Source organism: Grampus griseus (genome assembly GCF_964374135.1).
Source record: "Grampus griseus genome assembly, chromosome: 12".
Taxonomy (NCBI): domain Eukaryota; kingdom Metazoa; phylum Chordata; class Mammalia; order Artiodactyla; family Delphinidae; genus Grampus; species Grampus griseus.
In genome coordinates this window covers 28,259,982-28,281,168 of record NC_139006.1, presented here as the reverse complement: position 1 = coordinate 28,281,168, position 21,187 = coordinate 28,259,982, and the positions used below count along the sequence as shown (strand labels likewise).

The following is a 21,187-nucleotide window of genomic DNA, read 5'->3' as shown; positions in this document are numbered from 1 at the left end:
TCTTTAATATTTTTAAGTTTACTCTATAAAGCAGCATCTTATAATCCTTTGTAAACTCATCCACATTTAAATACTGCTCTTCCATGAAATAAAGGATGACAACTTTACAGACAATGCACCATCACTTTTTTTTATTTCATTATCATCAAATTCCTGTTCCTGTCATCCTTGATTATTTCATAAAACTGTCAGTTGAACTGAGACATATAAAGTGGAAATGATTTTCAGTTTCCATTGCATTTTCAAAGTAAAACATGAAAACCTGAAGAGCTACAGCCCCACACATACACCCCAAAAAATGAAATTGTATATTTTTACATGCATTATTATTCAACAATTCCGCTGTAACTAAACTTCCTATTTAAAAGTCTGATTGAAGAGCCAGACTCTTAGGGAAAAAAACACAAAAAGAATACATTTTATCCGGTTTAAAATTACCACGGCATATTTATTTTTAAATACAAAAAGCCTCTTCCTGGTCCATTTTTCAAGTTTCTTTTGATCACTGACAGGCATTCAATTCAAATTTAACAACTTGGTCTGCTGGAGAGAAAATTACACTCATCTAAAAATCTGATTCCAGGGACTTCCCTGGCGGTACAGTGGTCAAGACTGTGCTTCCACTGCAGGGGGCACAGGTTTGATCCCTGGTCAGGGAACTAAGATCCTGCATGCCGCGTGGTGCAGCCAAAAAAAATTAATTAATTAATAAAAATCTGACTCCATTAATTTAGCACAGAAATACAAAAGCCTTGAGAACAATGTATTCCTGCTTGTAGCATCTGTATTTTATTTTAAGTATACAGCTTTATAAAATATAAGAACTTGAGAACTACTCATAGGAGGACAGAAGCAAACCCAGCATTTGTGAACAGCTAACCCTCCGTCTTGGGGAAGGAAGGCTGTCTAGTGCATGCAAGTGATGACATTCATAGCTTTTACACACTGTACAGACACAATCTTTGATTACACATATATTTGATAAAACGAGAAGACAGACCAGCTGTAGAGACAAGTCCCATTTTCACAGCGTGAGAACAGCACAATCAACTATTGATTCTGCAGTACTCTGCACCAGCAACCCAGATCCTACGAGCTGTGCCCATGGCCCACTTTGGTCTCGCCCTCCGTAAGCACTGCCCGAAGTTCAGTTTCGTTGGCTTCGGGACTTACTACTAAGTGCAGAACGTCTCCTGCTACTCACGTGGTCTTAAATTTTCTGAGCATGTTCCAACCGAAATGAAAAGGTGAGGCTACAAGCCCAGCGTGGACTAACGTGAGGAGCACAAGGCCCCCGGCCGCCGTGCAGTACGTGGTCAGAACCATGTCCTCGCAGGGCAGGTAGCACTTGGCAAGGGCGTACTCTGTGGCCGTGACGCTGCCCTGGAGAGTAAGCGAGACCGTTAGCTGCCGTGACAGCGCCAACCCACAGACCCAACCGAGGAAAGGCAGCCGCTGGGCGTGAGGCACCTGAGACCGAGGGCACAGCCTTTAGCCACCCCCCGCCCCCAAGCACTGGGTCCCAGTGTGCCGAGTGCACACGACCTGGAGCTGACCTCCACTGAATCTAGCCCCTGGCACGGGGGGTTCCTCTAAAACCCGGGGGGGCACATGGCAGAGGGGTTCAGAGAGGCCTGGAGACTTAGCATCAGTGGTCATCCAGGAACAAGCAGGACACGGCTGTTGTTCACGCCACTTGATGCTGAAATAAGCAACTGTTACCAGAAATACGTGTGCTGGGGGCATCTCAGTGGGCTTTTGTTTTCTTTTTTTTTTTTTGGTAGATGTTTTTGCTATGTGGAATGACAGTGGGGAACGTTCATTTACTTTGAATTTGAAAACAGGAGGTTTTCCCCATCTTGTTATGAAGTAAAAGCCCCTGACATGAAAGCACTGTGACCTGGATGCTGGACTCATGGGTCAAAGAGAGGAGCTGAAGCTTCAGGTCATCACTAATTAACATCTTTAATAAACGTGCAAGAGCTGTAGCATTTTTCTGTCAGAACAAATGGGCGTGTTTGGAAAATAACACAAGATGACCCTGCTTCCTTAGAAAACGGAATAGGCAGAGCTGGTACCCAAGGGCACTGCAGGGACGCAGGATGAGACGCCTCGAGGTGTCCCTGCGCAGCCGCAACTGTCCCCTGAGAGGTGTTCCTGCTGGTACGCCTGGGGGGTGGTGTTTACAGCTTCTGTGTATTTTCACAGATTGCAGCAATTCAGTAGTTGATCACTGTGTTGATTTAAATACGTATGAAAGCTTTGAGACGAAAATAAAGGTTCACGTACCATGATGAAACTGGGGTTGTTTCTGTTCCTCCAACTGAAAGATGGCACGCTGACCTCCAGGACGTCGGCCCCGTGCAGGACCTCGCAGGCGCTGTGCGTGTGGCCACTGAGGACCAGGCGCGGCCGGAGCCACCACAGCAGCTGCAGTGACAGCAGAGGTGGGGAGAGTGCAGCCAGGGCCCAGGGCCACCGCCACAGACACCACCCCGCGGCCACTGCCCCGTGGCTACCATGAAGCCCCCGCAGGTGGGCGGGCCCGCTTCCCTCGGCCCTGAAAACCCTTTGGGCTGTTTAGACTCCACCAAAAGTTGAGCTCAGGCTCTTAGGGAGAATCTATTCTTCTCATCCCAGATTTCATATTTTCAATTATATTTTCTCTTTATAAATATTTTTATAAATCTACTTCATAAATGTACTTGCTTTGCATATTACATACACCATATAGTATATCAATATTCGTGTGAATATATACATACAGATACACACACTTAAGAAAGCACATTCTAATTAAGTCCCTAAAAACTTAACTCTAAGTGTCATTCACCTTCCCAAATACGTGGTGATAGGAAAACAGAATAAAGAATAGCTGAGAACGTTATTAACTAGATCTTAGGGAACAGAAGTGGGTTTCCTGGGGAGGGGGCGGGGGGGCGGGAGGATGAAACAGCTGTGCAGGCACTGCCTGTCCCACCCCGCGTCCCTGTGTCCCCAACGTCCCTGCGTCCCAGAGGCAGCAAACCTTCCTCGAGGCCTCCTGGGAGAGCGCGTCATAGCGCTCCTTGAAGGGGGTGTACTTCTCGTCGGGGGATGCCGCGTCCTCCCCGGAGCAGTTGGCGTCATTTCTCCGGTAAAGCGGGAAGTGCTGTTCAGGGTCAGAGAGGAGTCAGGGGACCATAAGACCCTGGACGCTTCCTCCAAACACGGGCGGGGACCCCCTCACCTGCAGGAGGATGGGGGCCGAGGTCGGCAGCCGCTGCCTGTCTCCACACTCTTGGGGGCGATGCTCCTGCTGGTCAGAGGTCAGGCCCTTAACTCACACCCCCGCCTTCACTGGACGGTGGACAGTGGGGAGGGAAGGCAGGGAGGCCATGCCCTGGGGGTGGGAGGGTGTGGGGTCCTACCTCCCGGGAGCAGTTCAGCCGGTGAGAGATTTCCAGGAGCTCAGCCTCTGCTCCAGAGCAGATATCACAGCTGTCCCCTTCCAGTGCAACGCTGTTAACCATCACGAAACTGAGGCAAGGGCAGGAGATCAGCCATGGGCCACCTGTGCTGTCCACTGGCGACTGTGTCCCTGGGACACAGAAGCTACACACCCACGGGGAAGAAACCCCAGCACAGCTGTAAGTCTCAGCCTGGCTGTGCTGTGTCTGCAGGTGCAGACGATGCTAAGAGGACAAAACAGCATCTCTGGGCGAGTCCAAGACGCGGTAAAGGCTTTTCCACCCTGAACGTGTGAAAGGTCCCAGGTGACCGCCATGCTGAGCGTCTGACCTTGTATGCCTGGATCTCGGCTGTAAAATGGGGAGACGAAGACCCACCCACACACCCTGGCTCCCTTTGGAGATGACGTGAAATAAGACAACAGAGCAAAGCCTAAAATCCGGCGCGGGTAGGGGTGCTGCAGAGCTAGCTGGGCCAGAGGAGCCCAAACTGGGATTGACAACAAGGCCAGCTGTGGTTCCCTGGGCCCCCTTCCCTCTAGTGCACTGTCAGAGACGCCCACTACATATGCCTTCCTCTCCCACATGCACGTCCACCGGGCACGAAGAAGATGCCTGACACTTAAAGAATTTAGAGATAAGAAGCCGATTAATCCAATGATCTGGGACATGACCATCGTGTTTAAACTTTCTTAAGGAAATTCAAGTTCTAGGGGTCTTCATAAGAATTCCCAGATGATACTCACTTAATTCCTTTCCAAGAAAACAGCCTTTCAGGGTTGAAAACTTTCTCAAATCGTTTTATTTTGTATGTGTTCATCCTATGTTCAATTGTAAAAAGAAACAGTTTTCAGAACGAGCCATTTTAAGACATCTTAAGAAGATCATGAACACAGAAAGTAACTTCCGGGACCTGAGGGCCTGACCAGCACCCTTCGTTCTGAGCTCCCATGGGCCCCAGGTGGGCGAGGTGCCACCCCCACTGCCCCACCACTGACCAGCCCAGGGCCTGGAGCCTGGGGCTAGCGGCTTCGTCCCCAGGGCCCCAGCTTCCTCACTGGTACAGTGGGTACAGTAATAAAAAATACTAGGTAAAGTAAGAGATTAAATGTACAGAAGTACAGTGCTTCTAACAGGCTGGCGCATCAGAAGCACCGTGTGAACATTAGCTAGTAAAGCCCAAATCGTCGTTTTCTGAGTCCCGGAAGAAAACTGGCCACGAAATGTAAGTTTCAAGTTAGAATCACTCCAAGGCACATACAGATCAGCCGTGGGGCAAGCGTATGATGTGCAGGACAGCAGTCCCGCCCATGTGGAGCCCTGCCACCTGACCGCACAGGTAAGGCCCCCCAGGCTGGGCAGGCAGGAAGGCACAGCCGTGCGCAGGGGCCTCCTCTGACCACTCACTGGTAGTGGAAGCCGATGTCATGGTTACCGGCCACGGCCCTCAACTGCACATGGGGCGGGTGTCGGAAGATCTTCCAGAAGCGCCCCACGTCGTCCGCCCAGGCCTGTGGGGAGAAGCACCACCGCTGTGGCCCGGGAGCCTTCCCTGCCCTGTTTTGAGGGTGAGGAGGTCACTCCCGCCCAGATCAGACGTTCATAAAGCCATCGTGTGGAATTTCTAACATTCTTTTCCCAAAACTAACTTAATATTTTAACTATTTAATTTGATGCCAAATTTTAATGAAATGGTGTTATCTCCCCAAACCACCTGCTTCATACACCACTTCAAGGTCACCTGACGGCCACGCACAGACCCCAGGCTGAGTGAGGATGCCCGCAGATCTGAGCATGTCCTAAGAACGGGCTCTGCAGAAACGTCAAGTACACTGTGTGTCCCCCCAGGATGAGGACCTCTCTCTCGAGACTTCTCTGACTTTAACTGTTAAAGCTTGAGAATGATGCTTGTTTAGTTCTTATTTTTATTAAGCCTAAAAACATAAACTGGACAAACACTCCAGGCTGGACAATACCTAGTTGAATAGTAGTCAACTTTATCCTAAAAGTTTTAAATTTGGCCCAACCAAGGGAAATAAGCTGGATAGAGATTCCTTCAATACATTTACAAAGACTTTAACAAATAATACTTAAGGTTAGAATAACATAAAATTAGAAAAAGATAAAATGTTCCCTTTGACTTGCAAAACCAACATCTATATCCAACCTCATTTTATAACTAGCTGCTTTTTACATACAGCATTTCCATTGTTTCATAATTAGTTCTGCACTAGATCACAACAAACACTGCAACCCTATGAACACTAGGTTTCTGTCATACCTGGATCAAGACTTTCTTTGTACAGCTTAGGACCGTCCTGCGAAATTTCAATGAATTTTTTAAAATACCTTCCAGGGGACTTCCCTGGTGGTCCAGTTGGTTAAGACTGCACTCCCAATGCAGGGGGCACGGGTTCGATCTCTGGTTGGGGAACTAAGATCCCACATGCTGCACGGCGCAGCCAAAAAAAAAAAATCTTCCAAAACCATTAGTGACAGAACATTTTTAACTAAGCAGCGAGAACAGCTTTTTTTTTTTTTCCCCATTAATCCCAGGAATGTAGTAGGCAAAGCATTCTGACAGCCAAGGTGAGAAGGGCCTTTCTCTCTGGTTTGTGGAAAGGTTCACATCACCCGGTCTCGGGCCCGAGGGCAAAGGAAACTCCCACCAGGGCCTGGCTCTCCCCACCTTCCTCAGAGGAAGGAAAATGAGAGGAAAGCAAGTAACCTGTACATAGCACAATCTCATGATGTAGCCATTCTATTTTAAGAGCCTAAAGTCAAGCTACGTTTCAGCATGTACTCTGTAACTCCGGGGACAACTGAAACGCTTCCCTCTTGCTTACTTTTCCCCTTCCGAGAGCTTCGTGGGAAGCGTCTGGCTAACCCAGGTGTCTCCTACACAGGCAAACCTAAGATAAGCCGACCTAACTCACAACTGTCATTGACACAGAGCCCAAAGACCTCAGGACAGGCCACACACTGTTCATGCTGGAACCTCCGACCCACGGCCAGGGCTCCACGACTCCCTGGGCTTCCTATGCTGGACCTCAGCACAGGACCAGGGTGCCAGGGTTGCAGGGTCCCACCTGGGAGGAGCTCCACTTCCCTTCGTCAAAGACGTCTCCCAGGATGAAGACGACTTCAGGCTGCAGCAGCCACAGTGCCGTCTGGAAGGCTCGCTCCATCTGCCACTCCCTGGAGGCCAAGAGAAAAAGAAGGGTCAATCCACTTCTCGGGCAGAGCTACATCCAGCGGACGGTCTGACAGGCCATTTAAAATGTGAACTAAAAGGTCCCCGCTCCTTCTTCCATGGCCCCCCTTGCTTGGAAGAGCCAGGGTCCCCACCTGCTTCACTGAGGGGGCAAAGGCACCAGGGGACCATCAGGCTGCCCCTCCCACCACCGCAGGGACTGCCTCCCTGGATGGGACCCTCAGACCAGCCCCACCCTGCACGTGAAGCTGTCCCTCCTTCACCAGAGCCCAGGGGCCTGGGAGGCCTGGATGCAGCTTCCAAAGATGCCAATGCCAACGGACACACAGAGGAGATGCAGCACAGGGCTTATTGGGGGAGACGAGAGACACAGCCCAGCATCAGAACTCCCGGAGGAAGATGATCGCTCAGAGCCTCGGGTCTGCAGCCCATCAGGCCACAGCCCAACACAGCGCCCCCCAGCAACCCGTGGTCGCCTCGCCAACGCTGCGTACTGCCTTTGATTCCTGGTTTCTCTGTGGTCAACGAGACAGTGAAACCTGCTTTCACGGATAGTCACTGGATGAAGCGAGCGGGCACGGTGCCCACACTGGTGGGGCTTCAAATCGGCAGCGCCTGCCCCGCCTCCAGCTCCCTGGCCAACTCCGACTCCACCACTGTCCTGTGATCCCAGCTCCTCTCCCCTCCCAAAGCGGGCGTTACGTCTGGTGCACAATAGAGGGGACGGTAACTGTCCGTCAGGGGAGACTGAGGCCAAGAAACCTCTCTGCGTGGCCACTGCTTCATCCAGAACGCCTCACAAATACACACCTTGGTTTGCCCTGATTTACTGTTATTCACCCTGGCGAGGAAAGCGTGTAGAAGCAGCAGAAGGAGGACACGGCAGGCTGCTCGTGGGACTGCTCATAAACAAGCCTCCCTAGGTGAGGCCCAAACAGAGAACCTGGGCCTCACCCTAGCCCTGGTCTAGCTCATGCCTCCTGGGGTTTAAAACTCTGAGGAAGAAGGTACAGCAGCCCCGCCGTCCATCCCGCCTCCTTCGCCCACCCTGGGGACATCCCAAGCACTGGAGGACATTCCCACCTACAGGAGTAAAGGCCTGTCCAAGGAGGCACAAATGAAGCCATGGTGACGAAAAGGTGCCAGGGACAGGGCCACCAAGCCAGGAATTGCCTTCATGCCATCAAGCACAAAGGCCAAAGGGTGGAAGCAACCCAGTGTCCAGGAACAGATGACAAATAAACAGAATGTGGTCCGTCTAGACAGCAGAGTAAAACTCAGCCTCAAAAAGGAAGGAGATCCTGCTACCTGCCACCACACAGATGGACCTGGAGGACGTTCCACTCAGTGAATCAAGTCAGACACAAAAGGACAAACACTCACTGTGGGACCCACTTACTGAGGGACACAGAGCAGTCAAGTTGCTGGAGACAGAAGTAGATGGTGGGGGATCAGGGCCTGGGGGAGGGAAGGGGAAGTCAGTGTTCAGTGGGGACAGTGTCTCAGCTGGGGAAGATGATGAGGTTCTGGGCATGGATGGGGTGACAGGTGGACAGTGCTGTGAATGTGCTTAATGCCACCAAGCTGTGCACTTAAAAATGGTTAAGATGGTAAGTTTTACATTATTTGCATTTTACCACAGTTAAAAATAACATTTTTAGGAACTTCTCTGGTGGCGCAATGGTTAAGAATCTGCCTCCCAATGCAGGGGACGCGGGTTTGATCCCTGGTCAGGGAACTAGATCCCACATGCATGCCGCAACTAAGAGTTCACATGCCACAACTAAGGAGCCTGTGAGCTGCAACTAAGGAGCTGGTGAGCCACAACTAAGGAGGCCACGAGCCGCAACTAAGGAGCACACATGTTGCAACTAAAGGAGCCCACGAGCTGCAACTAAGGAACCCACCTGCCACAACTAAGACCCAGCGCAACCAAAAATAATTAATTTTTTAAAAAATTTTTTAAATAACATTTTAAAAAGCCTTCCAATGAGAAAACAAACTAAGCCAAGCAGGTCTAAGCTGTCCCCAGGGAAACAACCACAATCTGCTCCTCCTCCAGTCTCCCAGAGGGGCAAACCCAAGGGCTCAAAATTTCACACCAGAGAGGTGAGGGGGAGAGGAAGACCCCTCCGCGGACCTCGTCCACATGGCCTGTGAGGTTTCCCGTATGAATCCACTTGCAGACAGGGAGACAAAGGAGCTCAGAGGCCTGATAACTATTTCAGAGCCACAGGACCCAGACCCACACCCGACTCACAATCCTGGGTCCTTGTACGTAACAGACACTCAGTGAATAGTAAGTTAAAGGAAAAGCCAAATGCCCCAAACGTCCTTCTTTGAGGAGAAAATAACGAACGCGTCCGTGAAGCCGTGAGGCCCAACCCGTGGGGAGAGGCCGACAAGCCTCCAGCCTACGGACCCACAGAAAACCCTCCGTAATTTGTCCAGCCCCTACCTCCGTAATTTGTCCAGCCAGTGGCCTCTCACAGCCCCGAGCAGGTGGGTGTCAGCCAAGAACATGGCCCTGAGCACAGGCTCAGGGGTCCCGAGTCCACCGGCATCCGCGGGAGTTTTCACCGCAGGCCAACTGCACCGGAAGATCACTAGGTAATAGATTAGAAATTCACAAAAGACAAGCACAGCAAAGACGATGGCCGTGAGTCTCAGCAGCACCAAGCCCCTCCTCTTCAGTGGACGGAGGTGCTGCCTCCCGGCCCCCAGCCGGGTCGAGGCCATGTCCTCTGCAGCCATGTCAAATCCACGAGACTTCCCCCAAGGAAACTAGACTCCTGGCCAGGGGCAGCTGGCGCTGGTGTCTTAGCCGAGTACCTGCAGGGAAAGGAAGAGGACCGGGTGATGTGTGTCCCTTAACAAGCCACTGTCACTAGCCCTCCATTAAGAACTAGCAAGTTCCAGAACCCTATCACCTTCCCAGATAAACAGGACTGTCCTGTACTTTCACCAGGACGACCCACCACAGGACTTACAGATAAGGGAAAACAGTGGCTTCCTAGGCGGTCTCTACACCTCCACATGACAGGATAGCGCTACTAGAATGATCTTCCCACCAAGATGACAAAGTTTTTTTACTACTTTAGAAATCATGAGATGGAGGGAGTCTAGGGAAGGATGTTTAAGGTGCAAGACATAACAGGAAAAGTCAACAATTAGCAAACAGGTGCCAGTTGGTTCCCAAAAGGATGCCCACCTACCTCCTCAAAAATCAACAGGCCGTAGCCCCATGTAACAGTGTTGCCTTTGGTGTGAATTCTCCACTTTTCTACACGGCTCTTCCACAGAAGAAGTAGACATTCACAGACAAGGTGTTTCCTCGCTGGCTCAGGGTTGGGGTCTGATGCAGCCACAGCCATGAACACCGCGTTGGGTTACACACATTCCCACAAACATGGGTTTTCACCTGCACATCAGCCTTAAACTCTAGATGGCCTTCCTTTATAAGACATTTATGTGCGGTTGTCTCTCTTCGGGAACCTTTCAAATGTTCACGGGTTCATCTGAATCATAGATGAACTTTGCATCCATTTTTGACACATCTGACGAGAATGTTGATGAAAGAGTGGCCTGAGGTGGGTTTTGAGAGGTGGCCTTCCACTTTAGGTTCCTCCACTAGTGCTCAAGACCAGGATTCTACAACAGGCGGTGACCTGGAGGCCACAGAGAGCTCAGACTCGGGAGAAGCCCCAGAAGGCAGGGGGAGCTGTGGAGACACCCACCATGGATCTTAACTGAGCCAATAAATACAGAGTCCTTTCCAGGGGGGTGATTTTCTAGGATGGATCTAGGAACCTTCATATGGTTGACAACCAAAGGGACAAGGACACTCATTCTTTTAGAGCTTAAAACAATCGCCGCAAAGTCCGGCTTCCAGAATGTTCGCACCTGCACCTGTACAAGCCCAGCCTACTCCACAGTGGGGTTTATAACACGCAACTCCTAAGACGTGGAAAAACAGCAAAACCTCACCTAAAAACAAACACGGGCAAACGTGTATGCTGAGCCATTAAACAAAAGCTTAAAACACAACCCAGTGTTGAAAATACCAGAAACAAATCAATGAGGAAGCCGGCTTGCGACGACTGAAATCATGCTGACGGCTGTGGGGCTGCACTGCTCAGGACTCACCTCCACAGGCGGCTTTTTAGAAACGAGGAAATGACGGGCAGGTGCTTCCCACCTCCCCATCCTGTCCCGTGTCTGCCCGCGAACCGCATTGTTTATAGTAAGTACCCGATGGGAGAGGGAGCAGGGCTCAAAGGCTAGATTTTAAACACGTCCCTTGGGACACAGAGGTCACAGGCAGCCGCGCATGTGACCTGGGATCACGGAAGATGCACAACGCACGACACACGACAGCTTTACCCCCAGGTCTGGGCCGTCAGTGATGGGAGCCAGCCCTTCCCCTCTGACCTGGACTGTCCTCCCCACCTGTTTTCTCTAAGGAGAGTGCAGAGTGGCTCTGAGGGTGGTAGCGCCGCCTCGTGACGTGTGGTCACCCGACGTGAACCTCTGCCCACATGGCCAGCGCTTCCTCGGATGGCACGAGGAGGAGGAGCAAGTCCTTTTTGCTGCCATGCACTCGTCACGGTCACACCTCGGGTGTGGACAACCGTCAGTGTGACTCGGGGCACGGACTCTCTGCTCGCTGATAAAAGAGGGAAAAGCGAAGGGACTCGAAGGAGTAACGAACCCTCTCAACACCATCAGCCTCAGCCTGGACTCATTCAAATGGACCAAAACCACTTGCTCTCACTGTCCCATTTCCTTTCAAAGTCCTAGAATCTCCTAAAATCCTAAAAGCCAAGGCCAAAACAGCAGCTGAAACTTGCTAGACCCTAATGTCCCCAACCACGAGGATGAGAGGGAGGGAGCCCCAGCCCTGGGGCTGGTCTGGAGCCTTCCGTCAGCAGCCTTTGCTCTGTGGGTCCCAGTTTCCCAAGAGAAAACCCTAAGGACAAAGTTAAATGGCTCCTCCACACCCACTGCTCCGTCAGAGAACCTTGTTCCCCACGGCATGGTGACAGAGACCTGGGAGCACAGGGAGGTCACACCCCGGGGGGAGGACACAAGAGCACGAGGACAAGAAGAGACACGGTGGGTTTGCACCGTGGGCACGGGGGACCCCTCCCAGCCCGCCCTATGCCCCACAGCTGTCAGCTTAGATAAGGGCCCAGGCAAACGGGTCAGAGGGCACAAGCCGAGCCCTGGCCCTTCCTCAGGCTTCCGTGTTCTTTCTGCCATAAACAAACAAACCACAGGACTTAGAAGGAAGGGGGGGGAAGGGGAAGAAAGGAAAGAAGGGGGGCAGCAGGCCAGCCAGAGGCTGTTGAGACACATTTTCTGGAGAAAACCCCAATACCACGTGAACCTGGTATAATGTGATCATTAAAAAAAATAGAACTCACCATCAGAGTGAAAACCATATTTGACAGCTTCTTACACCAAATCTTTCAAACAGAGTTCCTTTTTCTCAAAGCTTGGAAACTGCTTTTCTTCCTCTTTCCAAAACTCACTGTACCATCCATCAAAGTCGTGTTCCTAACGCTGTCTGCAACGTCATGGCCACAGCCCACCCCCTTGACCTTCTGAAGTGAAGGCAGTGTTTAGGGCTGACACGGTGGGGGAACCAGGCCAGGCGTGGCTCTGAGCCCCACGCCAGGGGCCCAGACGTCACTTCCACCACGGCTGCTTTCTACGGCCCTCTGCTGGCTCCTAGCCTGCGGCCGGCCTCAGGGACCTGGCTGCTGCTCACTTCCGGGCCCGGCTCGAGGGAACCTGCAGCCATGGGCAACCAATCACTACCCTGCGGCCGGCGGGGCAGGGAAGAGCGAGACGGAGCAGCCCTGGCTCTTCTTCCGGTGTTGCATCCTCCGTCAGATCTGTGAGAATCGACCGCAGCTCTGCTGGGGGACCTCAGCAAGTCCCCGACCCTCCCTGGGCCTCACGGGGTCACAGCACCTGCCCCCACTGCACCCGTGGAGATTAACAGAAATGTTCACAAAAGTGCTTTTTTTTTTTTTTAAAGTAAGTCTTTCTATTGTTGACAGTAAAATTAACCAACAGTCGATCTAAGGAAAAAATGGAAAATTTTATTCAAGCCAACCTGGGAGATGCTCTTTTGTTTCTGAGACAAAGAGTCACACATCAAATGTATCACTGACAGTTTACACAATCCAGACCTGCATGTACAAGCAGTGAGTGGTGGGCCGTCACGGTCCCTTACAAGTTGAAGAAGGAAGGTCACCCCATAAGGAGCTGTGACCCTTGATGAGATGAAGAAGGAAGGCCCTCTCTAAGTTAGGAGGGCTGGTCAGTGCAGGTGCACAGCACACACTAAATGGGGGATGAGGCCCAAATGGGCAGAGAAAAATTTTGTATCTAAGGTTTTCTCGCCTTACCATAAAATATGAATTATATTTCATCCCTATGAGGCAGGCTACTCAGGACAAGATTAGCGTCAAGCTCACACCCTGAGGGATTCCCGCAGGCTCGGTCAGTGGAACCCAGCAGGTCCAGGGAAGGAGGGCCAGTGACCGGAGGGTCTGGGAGCCATGGCCGCCAGGCTGACCCTGCTTCTCCATTCATTCACTACGTGGTGCTTCTAACGCTTCACACCTGAAGCCCCCAGACCCTTGCCTCACTAAAAGTAAACCTTATGTTTTATCTCAACCATAATAAAAACCAGTGACTTAAGATCCCCACAGCTGTTAGGGAACCACTGACTGAAACCGCCCACCTTGCCCAGGGAGGATAATGACCGCTTGCATGATTTATCTTACAACAGGAGGTCCTGATAAGGAACACAGACTGACAAACAAGCTACCAACAGCCAGAAGAATTAGGGAGAGCCCAAAAGAAGGCAGGAGACGCCAGTGTACAATATGTCCTGCCAACCTCTCAGAAACCCTCACGCTGGAAACCATCTTGACTGAGATGCCTGCACTGCCAGGAATTGGACCAAATACAAGCACAAGCAAAATGACTGGCCATAGAGGACCTGGGGAGCTAAACCCATTACCATAAACCCTGAGACTACAAGCATGTGGCAGAGCAGGTCTCCTGGGTTCCCTTACCCTGCTGCTCTCCACCTGGGTGCCCCTTCCCACTAAAGTCAAGTCTTCTGCTTCATCAGTACATGTGTCTCCTTGGACAATTCATTTCTGAGTATTAAAGACCCCACCCTTGGGCCCTGGAAGGGGTTCCCCTTCCGGTAACACAGCCACAGCTTGAACCACCAAATGCTACTGTCCCTTTCATGTCCAGGCTCTCACAAGTGAATGGAGAGAAAACGTGTCCTTTCCTAGACTAAGCGACAGGGGGTCTGGTCCCTCCCAGGCGCAGATGCCACTGTCCCCTCCTGCCTGATCAATAAACACACGAAAAAGATGTGTTTATCCATCTGTATCACCAGCCTGTAAGAGGAGGAAGTGGGAGGTTATGATAAAGACTATATTCTGTGTGTTGTCTTCTTGGGATTAATGATGAATAATTCTGTCCATATTAGAAGCTTTCCTCTGCGTTAGCGGTTTGGGCTCAAAAGGCAAAATTAATAAAATGTTATTGTTTTCACTCCCCAAGTTCAATTTGTCAGTTTTATTAAGCTCAACAAATTTAACCCATCAGGGCTTCCCTGGTGGTGCAGTGGTTGAGAGTCCGCCTGCCGATGCAGGGGACACGGGTTTGGGACACGGGTTTGTGCCCCGGTCCGGGAAGATCCCACGTGCCGCGGAGCGGCTGGGCGCGTGAGCCATGGCCGCTGAGCCTGCGCGTCCAGAGCCTGTGCTCCGCAAAGGGAGAGGCCACAGCAGTGAGAGGCCTGCGTACCGCAAAAAAAAAAAAAAAAAAATTTAACCCAGCAGGAAAGCCATACAGGCTCCCGACACAGCTCAGTGTGGCCTCGGATGAAGGGGCAGACTCACAGGTCTAGGACCCCTCCTGGCTTATCTACATGTAAGAGGCCCTGCTGACCCCTACAGGGCTGAATCTTGGTATTTTGATTTCTACTACACACACACTTCTTATTCCTGACAACACAGACGACAACAGTATAAAAACAGCTCAGTAACATCTACTGAAATGGAGCAGGACCCTATGGGGCCCACTCCGGTACAAGGCCTTTCTGTGTGCCCCGTTTCTCGTTTGTAGGAAACAGGCTTCACTCAACCTCCTTGACCTTTCCTGAGTCCCAAAGGGCAGATTCAAACAGTTACTAATCAGGAAAGGGAAGGAATGCAGAGACAAGGAAGTAACAGTCTAGAAACAATAGTGCAGCCTTGGGGCAGGGTCCTCAAGACGCAATAATGACTTTGAGCTCTTTTGCAGAACTAAGGCTCCCACACAGGTGGAGGAAGGCAACTTCAGGCTGAGCACAAGATCCCTGGAGCCCCACCCTGCTACCTCCCCACCCACCAAACAGAAGAAAGCCACACACCCTGCACCCTCCCCCCAAATGTTGCCTATAAAAACTTTTCTCTGAAGAACCATGGGGAGTTTGGGGTTGTAGAGCAGGAGCCACTTGTCCTCCTTGTACTGGCGCCTTTCCAATAAATACCCCATTTTCCTTCACCACAATCTGGTGTCAGTAGATTAGACCCAAGTTTGGTTCGATAACACTACTATCCCAGAATTTTTCAAAAAGCTAGAAGAGACTCATCACTGGTTTATAAAATCAGTTTGGTGGTTTCTGACCCAAATTTTTAAAAATAAAATAGAATAAAACAACACAGAAAAGACAAGCCTGTAGGGCACACTGTGGAGGAAAGGCAGAGTAAAGCTTTGAGCTCCGTTTTTCTGTACACGTGCCTGTGTGCACTGGCCATGACATCAACAATACTTCCTACTGCACTAGGCTCTCGGCTCCCTGCACAGGAACCCAGCCCATTTATCTTCATGTCCCCCCCTCTCACGCCCACTTGGTGCCTGCAAACAGTAGGTGCTCAATTAATGTGTGTGGACTTAATGGCTTACATTTAGTTTTATTTATTTTCCCGGGCATTTTAGAATTACAAACACACAGCATGGCTGTTTCAGTCCATCATCTCTCTTTAAATGCACAACAGTCTACCCTCATCACAGACACAAGAGGGAAAAGGACAGAGGCTGTTCCTGCTCCTCTGAGTGGGAGCCAGGCAGGAACGTAAAGACTGGCAAATGCGTGCCCAGAACCATCCTCTCACCAGCCCCAGTGTGGGACTCAAACAGAGGAAGAGCCCGGGCAGCTCTCTGGTTGGTAGGAAGTGATGACAGTCTTCCCCAGCCTCTTTGGAGTAAACACTTTCTTCTAAAAGGGAAGGACACAGAAGTGCTTGGAGCTCCTGGGGTCTCCCCTAAAGTCTGGGGCCCGGGTGATCCCAACAGCCGGGGAAGCCCACACCCCAGTGTGTTATTTCCCAGCAAGTGATCTCACGCAAGTCACTCAAAACAAAACAAATAAAAAAGGAACAGGATGGTTATTATCAAAAACAAAACAAACAGAAAATAACAAGTGCTGACAAGGATGTGGAGCAATTGGAATCCTTGTGCACTATTGGTGGGAATGTAAAATGGTGCAGCCAATGTGGAAAACAGTACAGTGGTTCCCCCCCCAAATTACACATAGAACTATATGATCCAGCAATCCCACTTCTGGGTACATACCCAAACGTATTGAAAGAACAGACTCAGATATTTGTACACTAATTTCACTGCAGTACGTTTCACAACGGCCAAAAGGTGGAAGCAACCCAAGTGTCCACTGATGGATGAATCATGAATAAACAAAATGTTGCATGAACATCTAATTACAATGGAATATTATTCAACCCTTAAAAAAGGAAAGAAATTCTGATACAGGCCACAACATGGATGAACCCTGAGGACAGTATGCTGAGTGAAATAAGCCAGACACACAACAACAAATACTGTACGATCTCACTTATATGAGGGCCCTTGGACTTCCCTGGTGGCTGGCTCAGTGGTTAAGAATCTGCCTGCCAGTGCAAGGGACATGGGTTTGAGCCCTGGTCCGGGAAGATCCCACATGCCATGGAGCAACTAAGCCCGTGTACCACAACTACTGAGCCTGGGCTCTGGAGCCCACGAGGCACAACTACTGAGCTCACATGCCACAACTACTGAAGCCCACGTGCCTAGAGCCCAGGCTCCGCAAAAAAGAAGCCACTGCAATAAGAAGCCCACCCACCGCAGCGAAGAGTAGCCCCCGCTCAACGCAATTAGAGAAAGCCTGTGCGCAGCAACAAAGACCCAACGCAGCCAAAAATAAATAAATTTATATATGAGGGCCCTACAGAAGTCAATTCCATAGAGACAGAAGTGGGATGGTGGGTGCCAAGGCCTGGGGTGGGGGTAATGGAGAGTTATTATTTAATGGATGTTGAGTTTCCATTTGGGAAGAGGAAACAGCTCTGAAAATGGATGGTGGTGATGGTTGCAGAACAATGTCAATGTACTTAATGCCACTGCACTGTGCATTTAAAAACGGTAAAATTTATGTTATGTAGGTTTTGCCACAATTTTTTTAAAAAAGAAGACACGCACACAGAAGACCCTATAAGTTAACAATGTCCTATAACAAGGGCTTCCTTTTAGATTTAAATTCACTACTTTTATATTTAAAAAAAGAAGAAAAAGTGTTGGGAGCTTGGATTCAGGGGAATATCACTGGGTCATCTTCTCACCTTTTAATGACAGAGACCGGTATGAAGGTTGGCTTGTGCTCCCCAAAATCAGAGCGCCTCTACCTGAAATAAAAGACAAACTGTGTGCTTTGCGGCAGAATAATCTTTCATTCATTAACTATCGTTAAAGCGGAAAATGCATCACCTCCTAGACGGCACAGTGGCTGCTGCCTCCTGCCCACAAGGAACCCGAGCCACGCTGAAAGTAAAAGACAGCGAGCACCACAGAGCTAACGACCTAACGACCGACATTAGTTACTGGCCAAGAACAGTTCTTTTAAGTTGTAGTATAAATACTTACACATAAAACACGTATACAAGATCGCTCTGTATGGCCCAACACACAACAATAGCAGCTGCAGTCCATCACTGGGAGCAAAATATTTCATCCATTGACTGATTTTTAACTTCAAAGCTATCACTGAATAGCTAACTTCCCTCCCCCCAAAAATTAGCATTAAAACATGTTTAATACTTGTCCACTAATGTTAAATTCATTATTACCACAATGTCATCAGTGGCTGTTTGCATGTTAAATTTTCCATCTTAAATTACATTTTAAATTAAGACGGGTTTTTAAAAATCTACAGCAGCAAACTAGGAAGGGAGCAGCCCCTACGATTTAATACATGGGCCTTAGGTAATGGTAATTTTCCAGCAAATAAATAATTTCCAGTATACGGTTTTCTCAAGAGGTAAACCTGCGTTCCTAAAAGGGCAAGGGGGCTGCAGCTCGCAGGGCCGGTAACAGCAACGAACGGAAGCACCGACGCCTCAGCGCGAAGGTGACACGGAGCCCAGCTGCCTGGCCCCCACCTGCCTGCGCAGCCGCCTGCTCCTGTCCCGGAGGCCCAGACCCGCGCCGGCCTCTGGCCGCGGACTCCCACCGCCGGTCCGCAAGGCGCGCCCCGTGCGTTCCCGCACCAGTCTCAGTGCGCCGGACGTCCCGAACCTGCCAGCGGCGCGACGCTTGCTCCGCAGCGGACCCAGCGGGCTGCGGGCGACGAGCGCGTGGGTCGGGGCCCGAGCGCCGTTGGGGCGCGGGGGGCGGGGCGTAGAGGCTCCGGAGTGGAAGCGCAGGGGCGGGGCGCACTGGGGGCGGGGAGTGGGGCGTAGAGGTGCAGGGGCTGGGGGCGGGGCGCGCAGGCGGAGGGGCGGGGCGCGCAGGCGGAGGGGCGGGGCGCGCAGGCGGAGGGGCGGGGTGCACTGGAGGCGGGGGCCGGCGCACTGGAGGCGGGGGCCGGGGTACTGGGGCAGGGCGCGGGCCTGGGTGGGGCGCGGGGAGGGGACGCACACGGGGTGCTGGGCGGGGGCGCCTGTGGCTGGAGACGGTAGGGGCGCTGGGCAGGGGCGCGCACGGCGAGGCGCACGGCGCCGGGCCGGCTCTGGGCCCTTCCCCGGGCTCCCGCGGAGGGTGGCTGTGCGGCCGCTCACCTGCGTCCCCGCCTCTCCGGCTGCTGCGCGCCGGCACCGGGCCGCTTTCATCCTCTTCTGCGGGGCCTGGCTTAGCGCCTTCAAGAAACGGGTGCGGAATAAGTGAGACAGACATCACAGTAACTGTTTATTTTGGATTTTCTTTAAAAAAATTTTTTATAACACTATAGCAGGGCGTGTTCTACTTTTCAATATGCTTTCATATCATTGCTTCAAATAATCCTCAAAATAACCACGTATATCAAAAGCAAGAATCACTATGTCAAAAAAACAAACTGAAGCTCGGAGCAGTGGTTCAGAGTCTTCCAAACAACCAAGTCCGGTCCGTTTTTCAAATCTATGAGTACAGTGAATGTACTGAGATGTAATATAAGAAGTCGCATAGAAAACAATTAGCAAAATTCCTGGTATATGTAAGTAAGCAGTAAGTGGTAATTATTATTATTAATTAAAATATTTGAATATTTTCAAATATGCCCAGATAAACAATTTTAACATCACCAAAACCGGCACAACTGGACTCTGTATGAACAGTGATATGATGCAACAGGAGGTAAGCATCACCTCCAAAGTATTCTCACTAACCGGAAAAGTAAAGGAAAAAAAATGAAATCCGGTTACGCCTAGAACTACAAGCTTAAGGAAATACAGGGACCAAAGGAACATGTTATGCTACACCAGCAGGAGGCGGTCAGCCGAACCCAGAATGTGGGGAGTCTACAGACCAAATGACCCAATTTATTTATTCAACAAGTAGCATCACGACAAAAGGGAGGAGGGCAGGAGGAGGATCTGTTGTTGCAAATCAGACGGGAAACAAGGCAGCCAAATGCAGTTCCTGGCCTGGGTTGGGTCATGATTGGGACAAACTAACTTCAAAAAAAACACCAAAAACACTTTTTAAAAGATTGGGAAACTTGGACATGGAATGAATGTTAGGTGTTACTAAAGAGTTATTGGTAATTTTGCTATGATAATGCTCTTGGGGTTTTTTGTTTGGTTGGTGGGTTGGTTGGTTTTGGGTTTTTTGTTTTGTTTGGCTGCCCCACGTGGCATGTGGGATCTTAATTCCCCAACCAGGGATCAAACCCATGCCCCCTGCAGTGGAAGCTTGGAGTCCTAACTACTGGACCACCAGGGAATTCCCCTATAGTTTTTTAAGATTAGAGAATCATACTAAAATACTTATAGGTAAATTATATGATTTCTGGAATTTTCTTTAATACTCCAGAAAAAAATTTTACGGTAGGGAAATAGGAGAATAACCGCTATTGGCAAAATGTTGCTAATGCTGAAGCAAGGAGATGGGTGTATGGCACAGTGTTTGGCAGAATAATGGCCCCCAAAGATGTCCGTTCCACGTCTCCCAACCTGTGAACAGGTTTCCTTACGTGGCAAAAGAGACTTCACAGATGTGTTGAAGGTTAAAGGGCCATTTATCCATTAGGTGCTGTGAACTGAGTGAGTAGGTACCAGATCCAAAACCCATAGACGATGCTTAGGGCAAAACGATCTGACGAGTTATTCCCACAAACCCCCCAAATGTCAGGGGAGTGAGGATGAACCAGAGATCACTACAAGACCGGGTGACATCAGTGTAGATGCAGGTAGAAACAGGAACAGTAAAGAATCTAATGGACCTGATGACAGGGAACCCCAAATAGCATCAGGTTCCGCAGGAAGCATGGAGAGGAGAGCAGCTGAAAACAGGAAGGATTTTTCTTCGTCCAGCAGCAAGGGGCCCACGGATGGGCCTGAGGGGCTGGAGAAATTCTTCTTCTGGAAGAAGACCCCACATGGAGGGGGACTCCCAGGGTGGGATGAGAATTTTCAGGACATGGACGAGAGACATGGAGGAAAGAAGTGCAGATAAAACTGGGAAAGAGGGAATTGCAGAAGGCAAGCTCTCACACGTTAGCCCGCCGATGACAGCAACAGAAGGTGTTGCGAAAGCTCTCTGAACGCTGCTCCTTTTGGATGTTCAGAAGTAAATTCAGGAATGAGCATTAGGGAAGAAGTGAGGTCAAAAGTTAGCAAAGTTATCATCAGAAAAAAGAGAACAACAAATAGTATAACATTCCTGAAGACGATGAAAGCATGCCACAGAAACATACCCACAAAACAGACCAAAACTGTCACCTACTATTTCAGAACAAACTAAAGACATTCAGAGAATGAGAGACAATGTAAATCAGAATCAGGAGAAATTAGAAATAAAAGAAAAAATTAAGAAATAAAGACTGAACTAAAGGAATGAAAGGAACTTAACAAACAGCACCTTAAGAGAAATGGAAAGTGAAAAGGAGAAAATCTTTATAAATTTAAAAAAAATGAAGAAAGACAAATGAGTGTAAGAGAGGCTGACAAATATTGAGGACAGCCAAGAGCAACCA

General features: G+C 50.1%; 1 protein-coding gene across 2 annotated transcripts; it reads right to left on the bottom strand.

Moving 5' to 3' along the window:
- Positions 1-116: 116 nt before the first annotated feature.
- MPPE1 (metallophosphoesterase 1) lies at positions 117-18,346 on the bottom strand. Of its 2 annotated transcripts, none has more exons than XM_082668315.1 (11): positions 18,177-18,346; positions 17,361-17,419; positions 9,122-9,495; positions 6,539-6,647; positions 4,857-4,960; positions 4,196-4,270; positions 3,411-3,519; positions 3,230-3,298; positions 3,029-3,151; positions 2,290-2,430; positions 117-1,383 (listed from the first exon to the last, which is right to left on the bottom strand). In XM_082668315.1, exons 3-11 carry the CDS (start codon positions 9,415-9,417, stop codon positions 1,201-1,203), a joined length of 1,209 nt encoding a protein of 402 aa, XP_082524441.1. In that variant the 5' UTR covers positions 9,418-9,495; positions 17,361-17,419; positions 18,177-18,346; the 3' UTR covers positions 117-1,200. The 2 variants fall into 2 exon arrangements, with proteins under 2 accessions (XP_082524441.1, XP_082524442.1); XM_082668316.1 differs by having other exon boundaries at positions 3,230-3,295.
- Between the last annotated feature and the right edge of the window lie 2,841 nt (positions 18,347-21,187).